Source organism: Dendrobates tinctorius, unplaced genomic scaffold, assembly GCF_039654945.1.
Source record: "Dendrobates tinctorius isolate UK_male_01 unplaced genomic scaffold, ASM3965494v1 ptg000232l, whole genome shotgun sequence".
Classification (NCBI taxonomy): domain Eukaryota; kingdom Metazoa; phylum Chordata; class Amphibia; order Anura; family Dendrobatidae; genus Dendrobates; species Dendrobates tinctorius.
In genome coordinates, this window is record NW_027361899.1 from 13564954 (window position 1) to 13582101 (window position 17148).

General features: G+C 43.6%; 1 protein-coding gene across 1 annotated transcript in view; it reads right to left on the reverse strand.

Moving 5' to 3' along the window:
- Positions 1 to 1903: 1903 nt before the first annotated feature.
- PCARE (photoreceptor cilium actin regulator) overlaps positions 1904 to 17148 on the reverse strand; it is a 44244-nt gene continuing 28999 nt past the window's right edge. Inside the window, exon 3 of the mRNA XM_073556349.1 lies at positions 1904 to 3473. Within this exon, the coding sequence (XP_073412450.1) occupies positions 3344 to 3473 (130 nt within the window). The 3' untranslated portion in view covers positions 1904 to 3343. The remainder of the gene's footprint in view (positions 3474 to 17148) is intronic.

Sequence of the window (17148 nt, forward strand, 5' to 3'; positions counted from 1 at the left end):
TATTCTGCTGATGCAGTCACTGTGTACATACATTACTGATCCTGAGTTACATCCTGTATTATACCCCAGAGCTCCACTCACTATTCTGCTGGTGCAGTCACTGTGTACACACATTACATTACTGCTCCTTAGTTACATCCTGTGTTATACCCCAGAGCTGCACTCACTATTCTGCTGGTGCACTCACTGTGTACACACATTACTGATCCTGAGTTACCTCCTGTATTATACCCCAGAGCTGCACTCACTCTTCTGCTGGTGCAGTCACTGTGTACATACATTACATTACTGATCCTGAGTTACATCCTGTATTATACTCGAGCTGCACTCACTATTCTGCTGGTGCAGTCACTGTGTACATACATTACATTACTGATCCTGAGTTACATCCTGTATTATACTCCAGAGCTGCACTCACTATTCTGCTGGTGCAGTCACTGTGTACATACATTACTGATCCTGAGTTACATCCTGTATTATACTCCAGAGCTGCACTCACTATTCTGCTGGTGCAGTCACTGTGTACATACATTACATTACTGATCCTGAGTTACATCCTGTATTATACTCCAGAGCTGCACTCACTATTCTGCTGGTGCAGTCACTGTACATCTGGAGTGGTAGAGTCTGAGGAGACATATTATCCCGCTCCTCCTCCGTACACAGACACGTGACCCCTGGCCCATTAAAGGGAATGTGTCACCTACTTTTCGCATATAAGATGCGGCCACCACCATCAGGGGCTTATCTGCAGCATTCTGTAATGCTGTAGATAAGCCCCCCGATGTAACCTGAAAGATAAGAAAAACAAGTTATATTATAGATACGGGGTGGGGGGGGCGGTCCGGGTCCTCCTACTTACTTCTGTCGCAGCTCCGGCGCAGGTGTAATTCTCTGCCCTGTTGAGGGCAGAGGAGAGTACTGCAGTGCGCAGGCGCCGGGAAAGGTCACAGAGGTCCGGAGCTGTGACGGGAAGCAAAGGAGAGGACGTCACCGCTAGAAGATGGGAGGCGCCGGACCACGACACCCACCCCACCAGACCACCCCTGGGTGAGTGTAATATAACTCGTTTTTATCTTTCAGGTTACATCGGGGGCTTATGTACAGCATTACAGAATGCAATACAGAATGCTGCAGATAAGCCCCTGATGGCAGTGGCTGCATCTTATCTGCGAAAATATAGGTGGCAGATTCCCTTTAATGTCGGCTCTGCGGCGCTTTCGCTCTGAGGATAGACGTTTTCTGCTGAGAAATATTTGCTTTTCCTCAGTGTTCGCTGTGGGTGATTGGAGAGGCGTCTGTCATCCCCGCGGACGCCATGTTCACCTGACAGAAGAGACAGTGCTAGTAATAACAAAAACAGGGTATTTAGTTGATACGTTGTTTGCAAAAAATGTATACAAAGCCACTCCACCAACGCTAAGGTATACCCATCCAGTCCTATCTAATGTATTTAAACCTGATCATGTGAACAGTACCTACACGAGCAGGATTCAGAAAGGCGCTTCCCGGTATGGGCACGCTGGGCAAAACGGCTCTTCATGTGCATGCCTTTTGGGTTTTCATTGGCTGTAAGCCATAATCATCAACACTAACAGAAAGAAACCCGTGGAATAGATCACTCTGTGTGTAATGGCTCTATAGAATAGAGGAGAGGCACTTTTTGTATTGAAGAACTGAAATAAATTCACTTTTTGATGATATTCTCACTTTGTGAGAAGCTCCTGTACATATTCAGCATGTGTCTGTATGTGATATATACATATGTATATTCAGTATGTAGAATAGTGGTCGAAGGTTTCCCCTGTGGATCTCCTGTTTGTATATATATAAAAGAAAACATACAACGAACATTTGCACAATCCATGTTAATAAAATAATAATAATATTCTGGGTTTTGGGATTCAGGAACATCCAATTTTTCTTATTGCAATTTATTTATTTTTTTCATTTTGTAAAAGTAGTAAAACGTAAAAATAACCATATAGATTTGGTATCATTGTAATACGTTTATGTCAGCTACACATGACTCCAGGAAGGCAGCAATAAAAAGTATCTGCTTCAATTCAATAAATAAAAGAACATTCTTGTAACATCCACAAGCTGAAAACCTGAAGAGATCTGATCCTGGTCACAGCTGAGGCTTCTTACAAATATATCTAATCACATCCACAGCATATATACATAAATATACATAGAGTTTGCTACAATGTATCATTGAAGGTAAAGTATATCAATCTGGAATTCAACCTGTTTGGACTGGATACATTGTTACAACTCACAACAACCAAATTTATTGGCTAAGAATCAGACAATTGTTCCCCAAAAAAGAGGCACGTTTAAAGGTCCAGAGACTAAAATGGGTACATGTTCTACCTGCAAAAGAAATGGATAAAACAAGCATATGAAACGCGGACATGTGAATGGGGCCTAATTACAATTAGACTATCCTATGTGACACAAGGTAATAGAAAAGCCGACATCTGGATGTGCCCATTTGGGATCTGTAGTAGCTTCACAGGGTCACTGGGCAGAATCAGGAATATTGATAGAACCTAGTTTAGATGTTTTGTAGTCCAGTCTGGACAGAACTGTAACAAACTCTCAGCTCTTGAAACTCATGCAACTTATAAAGTGTGTGCCAAGGAAGATGCAACCAATGATTTGCCAACAATGAAAAAAGTAAACTGAAGCTGAAACTTGTAGTTTGCACACTTTACCTGACACACGTGCCTTGGGTCACATGATCTGCCTGATGTGTGTTTTTCAGGCTTCATCTTGTAACCCAAGTTGCCAGGCACGTGCATTTTGGGTTGAATATCTTATCTGGGACACATATTATGAGTTGTCTTGGCTGAAACACACATTTTGGGTTGTAGGTCTTGCCTAGAACACGTTTTGGGTTGTAGGTCTTGCCTAGATCACACATTTTGGGTTGTAGGTCTCGCCTAGGACACGTTTTGGGTTGTAGGCCTTGCCTAGATCACACATTTTGGGTTGTAGGTCTTGCCTAGAACACGTTTTGGGTTGTAGGTCTTGCCTAGATCACCAGTTTTGGGATGCCTCATTTGCCAGGCATGTTTGGTACTCCATGAATTCCCTGATTCTGACAATGGAAGCCTGAGGGATGTCATCATGGCAGTCTGTTCCACCAGTCACAGGTTATCACCACAGTATACATATAAGTCTTTCCAGTGCAATTCTGCATATAAGTATATACACTAATCACAGATAAGGGAATATTCCCATATAAAGCACATCATAAGGATGACCCCTCATCTTCAGAGCCCTTGTCGTAGCTTGTAGATGAATGAGGGTGTCATTGAGGGCCAAGATGGCTCATTCATTCCTTCTGGAGTCCCTGCCCCACGACGCACAGCTCAGGTTGTACTGACATCTGGCCGGCCGCTCTGGGATCTGTTAAGTCCTGGCTGGTCGTAGGCTCGCTGTCCTTCTGAGCGAATTCCTCAGCCCTGAAATGAGAAAAGAAGCTTATTGCTGAGACACTAACAAGAGATGACGTTATTATGTTAAGCGCATGGCGGTAATCGCATTATTACACTCATACTGGGACCAGCATAATCCCGCGGCTGCAAAATTTACACAACATGTTTTACTGATTACTGGAAAATGCTCCTCAGTGACAAACACAAGAACGAGTTATGTGAGCACAGCCTTATAAAATGCAGGGTTTATGACACACGGCTGTGCAAACGCTTTAGGCAGGTGTGGAAAAAATGCTGCAGAGTAAGAAACTTCCAAAAATAAAAGTGTCAATAGTTTATTTTTATTAATTAATATAATGAAAAGTGAATGAACAAAAGGGAAATCGGAATCAAATCAATATTTGGTGTGATTGCACTTTTCCTTTTTCCCTTCTTCTCGTCACTTTTACATAGGTTATGAAGGATCTAAGCAGGAGGTTGTGGTAGATCTTCTGTGAGAAATCCAGGCAGACCCTTACCCATCATGTAATATCATCAGGGAGGCGTCTGCTTGTTTCCAAATTTATTCTGCGGCATGACAACAACCTCCAGCAAATAGCATGAAAAACAATGAGTCCTGGGGGTGACGATCCGGCCCCACCAAGCCCTGATCTCACATCATCCAGTGTGTCTGGGATCACATGAAGAGACAGAAGGATCTGCACAAGCCTCATACATAGGAGATCTGGGGTTGGGTCTCCAAGATGTTTGGCACAATCTCCTGCCGAGATCCTCCATAACCTGTGTACAAGTGACGAGAAGAAGTGATGGAGACGATGGCGGTCAGCAGATACTGATGACGGAGGAGATGGGTGATCACCAGATATAGATGATGGATGTCCCTCCTGAGCCACAAGGCCGCATACAAACCTCTGTTCTGATACAGTTGTGCTCAAAAGTTTACATACCCCAGCAGAATTTTTGCTTTCTTGGCCTTTTTTCAGAGAATATGAGTAATAACACCAAACGTTTTTCTCCACTCATGGTTAGTGATTGGTTGAATCCATTTATTGTTAAACTACCGTACTGTATTTTCTATTTATAAATCATAACAACCTAAAACATCCAAATGACCCTGATCAAAACTTCACATACCCCGTTTCTTAATACCGTGTTTTGCCCCCTCTAACATCAATGGCAGCTTGAAGTCTTTTGTGGTAGTTGTGGATGAGGTTCTTTATTTTCTCAGATGGTAAAGCTGCGCACTCTTCTTGGCAAAAAGCCTTCAGTCCCTGTAAATTCCTGGGCTGTCTAGCATGAACTGCGCGCTTGGGATCTCCCCAGAGTGGCTCAATGATACTGAGGTCAGGAGACTGAGATGGCCACTCCAGAACCTTCACTTTGTTCTGCTGTAGCCAATGACAGGTCGACTTGGCCTTGTGTTTTGGATCGTTGTCATGTTGGAATGTCCAAGTTCGTCCCATGCGCAGCTTCTGGGCTGATGATTGCAGATTTGCCTCCAGTATTTGCTGATAACGTGCTGCATTCATCTTTCCTTCAACTTTGACCAAATATCCTGTGCCTTTCTAACTCATACATCCCCAAAACATCAGCGATCCACCTCCGTGCTTTAAGTAGGAATGGTGTTCCTTTCATCATAGGCCTTGTCGACCTCTCTCCAAATGTAACTTTTATGTTGGTGGCCAAAAAGTTCAATTTTTGTTTTAACACTCCAAATTACCTTGTTCAAGAAGTTTTGAGGCTTGTCTCTGTGCTGTTTTGAGAATTATAGGCAAGATACTTTGTGGAATTTGCGCAGTAATGGCTTTCTTCTAGCGACTCGACCATGCAGCCCATTTTTCTTCAAGGGCCTCCTTATTGTGCATCTTGAAACAGCCACACCGCTCATTTTCAGAGAGTCCAGTATTTCAGCTGATGTTATTTGTGGGTTTTTCTTTGCATCCCAAACAATTTTCCTGGCAGTTGTGGATGAAATTTTTGTTGGTCTACCTGACCGTGGTTTTGTTTTTTACAGAGCCCCTGATTTTCCATTTGTTAATCACAGTTTGAACGCTGCTGACTGGCATTATCAATTCCTTGGATATCTTTTCATATCCTTTTCCTGTTTTATACAGTTCAACTATCTTTTCCTGTAGATCCGTTGACAATTCTTTTGCTTTCCCCATGACTCACAATCCAGAAACATCAGTGGCTCGATGAAAGATGCATGAGTCTGTCTGGATCCCAGAAACTCACTCAGCTTTTATGCACACACACTGATTACAAGCAAACAGGTCACAGGTGAGGATGTTACCTTTAGTAGCCATTCAAACCCATTTGTGTTAACTTCTGTGCATGTTATCAGGCCAAAATCACCAGGGTATGTGAACTTTTGATCAGGGTCATATGGATGTTTTAGGTTGTCATTATGATTTAAAAAGAGAAAACACAGTAGTTTGACAATAAATGTTTTCACCCAACCACTAACCATGAGTGGAGAAAAAGTTTTGGTTTTATCATTCATATTCTCTGAAAAAATGCCAAGAAAGCAAAAATTCTGCCGAGGTATGTAAACCTCTCTGATCATCTCATTATAAAAACAAGCAACTTTGTATTTTACCGCTCCCCAGGGCGGAATGATTTTATATATTATGGTTTACTTCTTCTTGGCGAGGTTACTGACCACCTCTGTAGTCTCTGAGGTGGCTGGTCTCCTAGGCAAGTAGTGCAGCGCTTACAAGCTGATTTCTATAGCGCTTCTCCAGCACTGCTCTGAAGCTGTCCGGATCTCTTTATCCAGATATATATAGCGCTGGGATGCTAAACCTAACACAATAAATCAAAGAATGACAGCTTCAAGTCCCCTAAGGGGACTAATAAATATACAGTAGTGAAAAGTAAATAAAACATTTAAAAAATATGAAAAAAAATAAATTAAAATTAAAATCTCTTCCCTTTTACACCATTAAAAAATACACAAAATATCAATATCAAAATGAAAAAAAAAAAAATAATTAACCCGATTGGTAAACACCATAAACAGAAATAATTCAAGAATGTCAAAAGTTTTTTTGGTGGCTGCAATACTACAAAAAAAGTTCCTGTAACAAGCGATCAAAACCTTACATCTATCCAAAATGGCATCAATAAAAACATTATCTCGCTCCGCAAAAAATAAGCCATCACACAGCTCCATCAACTGAAAAATGAAAACGTTACGTTTCTCCAAAAATGGTGACACGACCCAAAAAACTTTTTTTCTTGATAATCCCAATTTTATTTTTAATATTTTTTAATAAAAAAAAACACTGGACATGTTTATTATCGCCATAATCGTACATTTTTATTACACAATGTGCGCCGTAAAAACAATTCCCAAGAAACAAAGACAGAAATGCGTTTTTTTTCACTATTTCTTCTCACTTAGAATTTTTCTTTTCCCGTTTTCTGGTACATTATGTGATAAAATGAACTATCATTCAAAAGTACAACTCGTCTCACAAAAAACAAGCCCCGATACAGCTATGGGGAAGGGGCGGAAATAACGAAAAAGGCGAAAATAGAAATTGGCTGTGTCGTGAAGGGGTTAATAACCAAACTATATAAAAAAAATACAAGAAGACTAAAATGTGTTTCCTAAACTAGTAACTGTAAAATACACAAGATTGGCTAATATACGCTAATATTTCTCAACTGGGTAAATAGACAAATTATAGAAAAAATTGTGATCGAGGGAGAGCAATATAGGCGAAATCAATAAGGTTCCAACGCGTTTCTTCCACAATTATCCAGGATCATCAGGGAACCATACATCTTGTGTCGAACCCTCAGGGATAGAATTGTAGCTGGAGCAAATGGCGCACAACAAACATAGAACGAGCGTCTCAATCCCAAGAAACAGGTGTGTGTCTAACTGGGCCTTAAATAGGTTGAGGAAGATGATGTCATGTGATCCACACCAGGTATACTGCAAAACCCGACATGCAGCACAGCAGAGGGCAACGGACCTAGGGGAAGGAAATGGAACCTGTGATACCCAGGACAGGTGCGTAGAGCACAGCAGAGGGAAACAGACCTGGGGGGAAGGAAACAGAGCCTGGGATACCCGGAATAGGTGTGTGGAGTACAGCAGAGGGAAATGGGCCTTGTGGAAGGAAACGGAGCCTGGGATACCCGGGACATGTGTGTGGAGCACAGCAGAGGGCAGCGGACCTGGGGGAAGTAAATTGAGCCTGTGATACCTGGGACAGGTGCATAGAGCACAGCAGAGGGAATCAGACCTGGGGGAAGGAAACAGAGCTTGGGATACCCGGAATAGCTGTGTGAAGAACAGCAGAGGGAAATGGACCTCGGGGAAGGAAAAGGAGCCTGGGATACCCGTAATAGGTGTGTGGAGAACAGCAAAGGGAAATGGACCTCAGGGAAGGAAAAGGAGCCTGGGATACCTGGGACAGGTATGTGGAGCGCAGCAGAGGACATCGGATCTGGGGGAAGTAAATGGAGCCTGGGGTATCTGGGATAGGTGTGTGGAGCACAGCAGGGGGCAACAGACCTAGAGGAAGGAAACGGAGCCTGGTATACCCGGGACAGGTGTGTGGAGCACAGCGGAAGGCAGCAGACCTGGGGGAAGGAAACAGAGCTTGGGATACTCGGGACAGGTGTCTGGAGCACATCAGAGGGCAACGGATCTAGGGGGAAAGAACCAGAGTCTGGGATACCCGGGACAGATGTGTGGAGCACAGCAGAGGGCAACGGACCTGGGGAAGGAAACGCAGCCTGCGATATCCGGATCAGGTGTGAAAACAATAGTAGACAAAAGAGTCAATTGCAGGTCAGGAGCAAGGAAAGGTGAGAATAATTTTTTTTAACCCCTATGGCGAATCCAAATTTTTTGTAGGATTCAAAGCCATTGTTCTTCTATAATCCAAGAAGTTGGAGGCATTCTCACCATAGAAGGTAGTTATAATGCCTGTGTGCAAAATATCGCAATCTGCATCTGATACACATTACACCATGGCTACGGCCTCTGATCAATAACCAGGTGGAGATGTTTATCTGAATTGGTCCCTTTACTATTGGGACATCTAGTAATTATGTACACCTGTTACAAGATGGGAGACGCAAACTTAATTTATTTCTAGACTCGGATATTGTATTGGTTGCTATCTACACAACAGTTATCACATTTGTCACTTAGAGGATATTTGTCATATTTGTCATCTGCTCCGGCTACAACGCTGTCACCGATGGTCGACTCTAACACATGGTTCATGGTTACATGATAAAACGCGTTGGTATGTCATTGATCTCATCTATATTGCTATCCTCGGTCACTATTTTTTGCTATAATTTTATTTTTCATGTTTTGTCTTTTTCAGAACCAGCTGACAAATGCAAATATAGTTGATAGTTACTAGTTTTCGAGAAGCATTTTGTTTTCACTGTCTCATTAAAAGTGAAGCTTTAATGATAAAGTTTTGCCGTCATATATATTTGATAAGACTATTACGTAAATTATAGGGGACTCCTATCCGATGAAATAGGTGATTGGTTTTCGACAAGGGATAATCCTTTAAAGACCAACTGTGTTCATTCACCAATATTTTGAAAAAACTGTATACAACCCTGCTACAATGAATTTGGATGCTGCATATACTGTATATATATTATATATAAATACATGTATATTTCATACCAATAGGGGTGTTGCCTTCTTTTCTTTGGCAATGTATAGCATTAATTATCCCCATGTTTCAACAAGTTTTCATATAAACGGGGAGTGGTAGACAGAACACAAGATGAAAGACGCTGCCACAACCAGAACCGGAGTCTCACCAGGATTAGTCTCAGCTTTTCATCGAGAATAACAAATAAACATGGGAGAAGCCTCCGCCCGTCAGTCTGCAGCTAACCCTCTATTGTAGTGAAGGCCCAATATCCCGGGATTACCATCATGTATTGTTTGTAGGATACCATGAGTATCATCTACATCTAGCGATCACATTCACACCGGACCCGCAGTCATCTCTTTCTATTAATGCGCTCAATATTTTTAGATTAGAGCTTCATTGTGTATTTTTGGGGTAAATATGCAGTGAGCAAATTGCTTAAATTGTAATTCCCTAATTCAATAGCTTGTAAGAATCGCCACCTATCGTCTGGACAAGTGATAACTGTTGCATCAGTGTGGGTCTACCAACAATTGCCAAAATTAGATGTGCCGTCCTCCCAAATTCAATGGACTGGCTGGTTGCGCCTCCGAAATTGAATGCATGGCTGTTTGCGCCTGCGACCTGCATAGATCGATGCTAAGTTCACACGTAGCGGAACTCTCGCGGAAATTACCGCAAGAGTTCCGGAATTCCATTCCGCGGGAAAAATCGCATTTTAAATTCCCGCGATTTTCCCGCGGAAAAACTAGCATTTTGCAAGCGTAATTAGCTTGCAAAATGCTAGCGTTTGCCAAGCGATCTGTAGCATCACTTGGAGAACTGATGGACAGGTTGGTCACACTCGTCAAACAGTGTTTGACGAGTGTGACCAACTTTTTACTACTGAGGCTGCCTATGCAGCATCAGTAGTAAAAGATAGAATGTAAAAAAAATAAAAAAAATAAAAAATGGTGTTATTCTTACCTTCCGACGTCCCGCGCAGCCTTCCCGCCTCTCTCCACGCTCTCGTTCCCAGTAATCCTTTGCGAAAATGCCCGCGATGACGTCCGTTCTCGCGGGATCGCGACGTCTCGCGAATGACCACGAGACTTAGCGATCCTGCGAGAACGGATGTCATTGCGGGCATTTTCGCAAAGGATTACTGGGAACGAGAGCGTGGAGAGAGGCGGGAAGGCTGCGCGGGGGACGTCGGGAGGTAAGAATAACACCATTTTTTATTTTAAATTCTATTTTTTACAGGGATATGGTACCCAAAGCCTGGAGGACAGTCTCCTCTCCTCCGGACCGTGGGTACCATCCGCAATTGTTCTGCTTACTTTCCGCATGGTGTGCACAGCCATGCATTCCAATGGGTGCGGGATCGCCGCGATTCCACAAAATTAATGAGCATGCTGCGTTTTTTACCGCGAAGCAATTCCGCCGCGGTAAAAACCGCAGCATTAGCACAGCATTGCAGAATCCCATAGGAATGCATGGGATGCTTATTTTTCGCGTTTTCGAGGCAAAATCGTGCGGTTAAAACCGCCGCGGAAACGCGAAAAAAACGCCACGTGTGAACTCAACCTTACACTTCTTAGAAAAACTTAAAATGTTTTTGCTGTTTAGCAAGGGTTGAAGTCAACCCAAAATTTCTGAATCGCTGAAGTGTCTGACTGCAGGAACCCCCAGTGGTTCCCCCATCTGAATGGAGGTCGAGCATGAGAACGTCCACTCAATCCTTCTCTATCCGAATCTCTTGCAGTTCCATACACGGGGCTGGGAAGCCCATGCTCGAACTCTGCTCCATTCAGAAGAGGTTCTTCAGCGCCGATTCTCGAGTCCAGTAGGGGTCCCCCATCAATTGGATCCCTATCAATTAGGAAATTATTTCCTATCCCATGGATATAAGAGAATTTCTAAACCTTGCACAAACACTTTAAGAGTCTGTTAGGCTACTTTCACATTAGCGTTTTTAGCCCTGCGCTTCGTGCGCAATAGAAACGTATGCAAAAAACGCATCATGCGTTTTGCATGCGATTGTGTTTTTTAGGCGCATGCGTTTTAACCAGTTTCTTGCCATGTTAACTCTTAAAACACATGCGATTTTAAACGCAGGCGTGCGCACGCCTGCGTTCCCATAGACTGTAATGTGTTATTTTGTCGCATTCCGTGCGCAAGCGTTTTTTACGCCTTTCGGCGGACCCAAAAATGCAACAGGTTGCGTCTGGCGCGCCTAGGCTCACACTACAAAAAAAAACGCATGCGCACGAAAACGCATACGAACGCGTGCAAACGCTAGACCATGCACCCGCCATGTTAAATATAAGAAAAGAGAGAGATCATGCCCATAAAGTAAGGAGCACCTCAATTGTTTACAAAAAATATGAATAGACTCTTTATTTAGACAATAAGACTACAGCAAAAAAGCAAAAAAACACACACTTCATTTTAAATAGATTGAAAACACAACAAGGACCTTATTATGGAGGCAGTGATTGTCCACACCTAATAATCTCCTAGTAGCACAAAATAGTGATGTCCCAATAATGCAAAGTAAAAAAGACCACCAGAGGTGGTATTGCACATAAAGGCCAATTTAAATAAGTGGATACTCCAGGAATGACCCCCGAGTCCTAAAGGGGCAATTATAACTCATACATATGATGACATATAAAAGTTGCAAAGTATTATTGCATGAATATAAGTGCTATGGTATGGGCCTAAAAGACCACAAAAAGACACAGGGAAAAGGGGAACAATTAGCCTATGAAATGCAGGTCCCCAATAAATGGCTACATGTGGGAACTGTAGAACCATATGGGCCCAGACAGGGGAAATATGCATGTAGAGGGAAACAGAATAAACCTGAAAATAGTACAGGTCCCTCACACTGGCAAGAGATAGTGCACACAATTCAACAAGAATGCATGAAACCCATTCCTGGACCAAGTTGCGTTTCATAGATCCAGGTAGAAGCGGGACCCAGAATCTAGGCCAAAATCCTGGTAGTAGGAAAAAAAAAAAAGGAGAAGGTGTGGATTAGGTTCCCACACGTATCGCCACAATAGTGGCTTCCTCAGGGAAGAGATAGCATCATGTTAAATATATGGGCGCATGGCGTATTCGCATGGACGCGCAAGATGCGCTGCGCTAAAATACGCTAATGTGAAACCAGCCTCAGGAGTAACAATTCTGAACTTTAGTCCTGATGATAGTAGCGGCGATGCTGGACCCACCGACCTCCAGACTGAGTGTCCAGCATGTCCAGCATCAGATTCCAGATGTAATTTACGTCATATCATTAAACTGTATACATTTTGTTAATAAAAAAAATGTGGCCAGGTAACAATTGAACTTGAGACATCATTAAATCAGTCGCCCAACGCCCAACCCTCCTCCCGCGCCCTTGTCCTCCATTCTCCTGATTGACTTTGAGAAAAATTAGCAAAGTCGTAAAGTTGTCGCTCACTTTTACAATGCAGTTGCCCCCCCGTGTTATAAAGTTTGTCATTACTCAATGCTTTGATTCACAAACCTACTAAAACTGTACTGTCAAAAATAGGATGCAAATAAGATAAGCGCATCTGCATAATCCAGCTACACAGGGGAAAGATATATCACGAGTATTGGTAACCATTAAAAAATGAGCTCCGGCTCCCGCTATGGAGCAGTGTCGCAAATAACGACATATAAATAATTGTGAATAATTAGTCATGTCTTTTCCTAAACAAACCGAGGAACCCACTTATTCTCAGGACCTTTCTCTTTCTTTTTGACGTGACTGAAAATAATCATCTCCTTGGTTGCTCATTAATAATCCCGACTTCTTGTCATGACATCAATTCTTTTAATTATAGCACTTTGGGAGATGGGATGAAGTAAGTGTGAGCCTGGTAAAAGGATTAGCAGGCGTCACTTCTACAAATTTCCTTGCCCTGACCTTTTATTGATCTATGCTCAAAATCTTTATATTGACAAACGATGGAAGCGCTGCAGAGAACCGGGCATGGAGATGACCTCCCTCAGTATACAGACAGAAAGGTTCTTTTAGGCTATGTGCACACGCTGCGGATTCACCAGCGGATATTTCTCTGTGGATCCGCAGGTAAAACTGCAGGTAAAGTGACCTGCGGTTTTCTCCTGCGGTTTGACACCTGGACAATGGAACAGGTGTCAAACCGTAGCGGAATCCGCAGAAAGAATTGACATGCTGCAGATTTCAAACCGCAGCTTTTCCGCAGTGAAAAATCTGCAGCATGTGCACAGCGGATTGTAAATCCCATAGCCTAACATTATACTGTACACTGTCTGCGGAACTGCTGCGGAACTGCAGAGGCCAATCCGCAGCGGATCCGCAGCAGAATCCGTGTGCACAGACCCTGACTACAAATAATATTGTAGAACAGACCTGCTATAAAGAATACATGCAGCAATTTCTAAAATAGCAATTGCCAAATAAAGAAATGCTACAGTAATAGAATTTTTACGTACACACAGGGTAGGTGATGATTTACTGACGCTCTCTGGCACTTCTGCTAATCCAGACAACATGGGTCTGAACCGTGCTCCTCTGTTCCTGACAGTCCCATAAACAACAAATTAAACACTTTACAGACTTTGTTCCTGGATTGTTGGGAAAACAGCGGTTAAACCCCCAGCGAGCAAGACGTTTTCATAGTGGAAAGGTGATAACTTCCCAAGTTGGGGGGTAACTCTTTTTAATTTCCATAGATCAAGTGTAATACATTTTTTATTTGTTGAATGGAAGTTTTTTTTTTTGTGGTCCAAGATGTGGGAACAACTCTGACATTGCATTTACAGTTACAATGACATGAGCTGTGACATCACCTATTTTCTTCTATGGGAGAGTGTTGTGGGCATGCTCTGTGCAGAGGTCATTGTGCAGGGAGGAGGAGGAGGTGAGCTGTGACGATCATCACTTCTATAGGAGACTACTGTGAACATGCTTAGCAGCCTGTGCTGAGGTCATTGTGCAGGAAAGAAGAGGTGAGCTATAGGCCCCGTTACACATAACGATGTCCCAGCGATCCCACCAATGATCCCACATGGATGGGATCGCTGGGACATCGTTAGACAGGCTCTTAGAAACCCGCTGTTTACCTTAGATACCAGCGTGCAGTGTCGCTGATCGCTGGTCTCTCGCTGCCACACGCAGCAATGTGTGCTGGCCAGCGGGAGACCAACGAATAAAAAATGGCCCGGGACGATCCTGCACGATCAGCGATACCCGGCGGGGGGGCCGGTCGCTGATAAATGTCACACGCAGCGATGTTGCTGGCGAGATCGCTGTGACGTCTCAAAATCAGCGATCTCGCTGTGTGTGACAGGGCCTTAAGACATCACCTATGGTAAATGGTGGATCCTGTGCTATCTATTGTATATAGATTTGTTATCAGTCATTGTACAGGAGGAGATGGAGGTGAGCTGTGATATCACCTATTGTGAATGGTGGATCCTGTGTTATCTACTGTATATAGAGTTTGTGGTAGGTCGTCTCACTTAGCTGCTCCTCGAGCTAGACACAGGACCACGTGTGGTTAAAGTCTCTAGGTGGATTATTGCATCATAAACCAAAAACCCAAACTGATAAAATAATAACATCCTTTCTGGCTCCAAAGAAAATAAACATACAACGTCCTGCCCTGTACTTCTGGGACAACACCTATGGCAGCTCTCACAGGAGCTTCAGTATGGAGGCTTCATTTCCTCCACACACAAAGACAGAGAAAAAACTGGCAGGACATTTAACTCCCTCCCTGGAAGTGGAGATTTAGTGGGTAGGACTCCCGCTCATCTCTGACCTACTCACCATGAAAGCGATGCCCATTTGGCGACTGGATTGCTCTTAGCACATATATTATGCTGGAGAAAACACTTTCACATCAAGAAGGAAAGCAACCTTTGCGACACATATCTCCCCTCATGTACAGCAAAAGTGATCCCGTCACAAGGTGTTATCAGTCGTTGCACAGGAGGAGGAGAAGGTGAGCTGTGACTTTAAATTGTGAATCGTGGTGAATCCTGTATTTTCCATACATAAATGACACCTGTCACACTAATTCTATCTGTGGTGAAAATTAGACTCTACAATACAGAACATGGCTAGATTGAAAACTGAACTCGAATTTCAGGATTTTAAATATATTATTATGAGGCTGTAGATAATGACTTAAAAAAAATCACCAAGAAATCTTAAATAAGACAATATAATTACCGTAATATAAACACTCAGTTTAACCTGTAGATTATTTTCTGATGATACATTTCCTTTAAACATACACAATTACAAAAAAAATCTGTATACATGTCCTTTGATTTATCAAATGGCAACCAAAATAATGTCATCCATTGTTTACACTGCATCCAGACAAGAGACTGAGAGCTGATATTGCAAAGTTGCATTTCATTTTGTGATTAAATAACTATATTCTATAAATATTTTCCCATCTACATTGCTGCATTTCTGCTTTATTTACTAATCAGAACAGTGCACTGACACACAGGAGATGAATGTTGTGTTCTTCCGAGAAGCTGTGACTTGTCATTACTAGCCTTATTATTGCCGAGAAGACAGGAGTGGTGTAATGTGGAGAATGGCTGCTGGAAGCCTGAGACCTACAGCCAGGAGTGGTGTAATGAGGAGAATTGATGCTGGAAGCCTGAGACCTACAGCCAGGAGTGGTGTAATGTGGAGAATGGATGCTGGAAGCCTGAGACCAACAGCCAAGAGTGGTGTAATGTGGAGAATGGCTGCTGGAAACCTGAATTCTACAGCCAGGAGTGGTGTAAAGTGGAGAATGGATGCTGGAAGCCTGAGACCTACAGCCAGGAGAGGTGTAATGTGGAGAATGGATGCTGGAAGCCTGAGACCTACAGCCAGGAGAGGTGTAATGTGGAGAATGGATGCTGAAAGTCTGAGACCTACCGCCAGGAGTGGTGTAATGTGGAGAATGGATGCTGGAAGCCTGAGACCTACCGCCAGGAGTGGTGTAATGTGGAGAATGGATGCTGGAAGCCCAAGACCTACCGCCAGGAGTGGTGTAATGTGGAGAATGGATGCTGGAAGCCTGAGACCTACCGCCAGGAGTGGTGTAATGTGGAGAATGGATGCTGGAAGCCTGAGACCTACAGCCAGGAGTGGTGTAATGTGGAGAATGGATGCTGGAAGCCTGAGACAAACAGCCAGGAGTGGTGTAATGTGGAGAATGGATGCTGAAAGTCTGAGACCAACAGCCAGGAGTGGTGTAATGTGGAGAATGGATGCTGGAAGCCTGAGACTTACAGCCAGGAGTGGTGTAATGTGGAGAATGGATGCTGAAAGTCTGAGACCAACAGCCAGGAGTGGTGTAATGTGGAGAATGGATGCTGGAAGCCTGAGACCAACAGCCAGGAGTGGTGTAATGTGGAGAATGGATGCTGGAAGCCTGAGACTTACAGCCAGGAGTGGTGTAATGTGGAGAATGGATGCTGGAAGCCTGAGACCAACAGCCAAGAGTGGTGTAATGTGGAGAATGGCTGCTGGAAACCTGAATTCTACAGCCAGGAGTGGTGTAAAGTGGAGAATGGATGCTGGAAGCCTGAGACCTACAGCCAGGAGAGGTGTAATGTGGAGAATGGATGCTGGAAGCCTGAGACCTACAGCCAGGAGAGGTGTAATGTGGAGAATGGATGCTGAAAGTCTGAGACCTACCGCCAGGAGTGGTGTAATGTGGAGAATGGATGCTGGAAGCCTGAGACCTACCGCCAGGAGTGGTGTAATGTGGAGAATGGATGCTGGAAGCCCAAGACCTACCGCCAGGAGTGGTGTAATGTGGAGAATGGATGCTGGAAGCCTGAGACCTACCGCCAGGAGTGGTGTAATGTGGAGAATGGATGCTGGAAGCCTGAGACCTACAGCCAGGAGTGGTGTAATGTGGAGAATGGATGCTGGAAGCCTGAGACAAACAGCCAGGAGTGGTGTAATGTGGAGAATGGATGCTGAAAGTCTGAGACCAACAGCCAGGAGTGGTGTAATGTGGAGAATGGATGCTGGAAGCCTGAGACTTACAGCC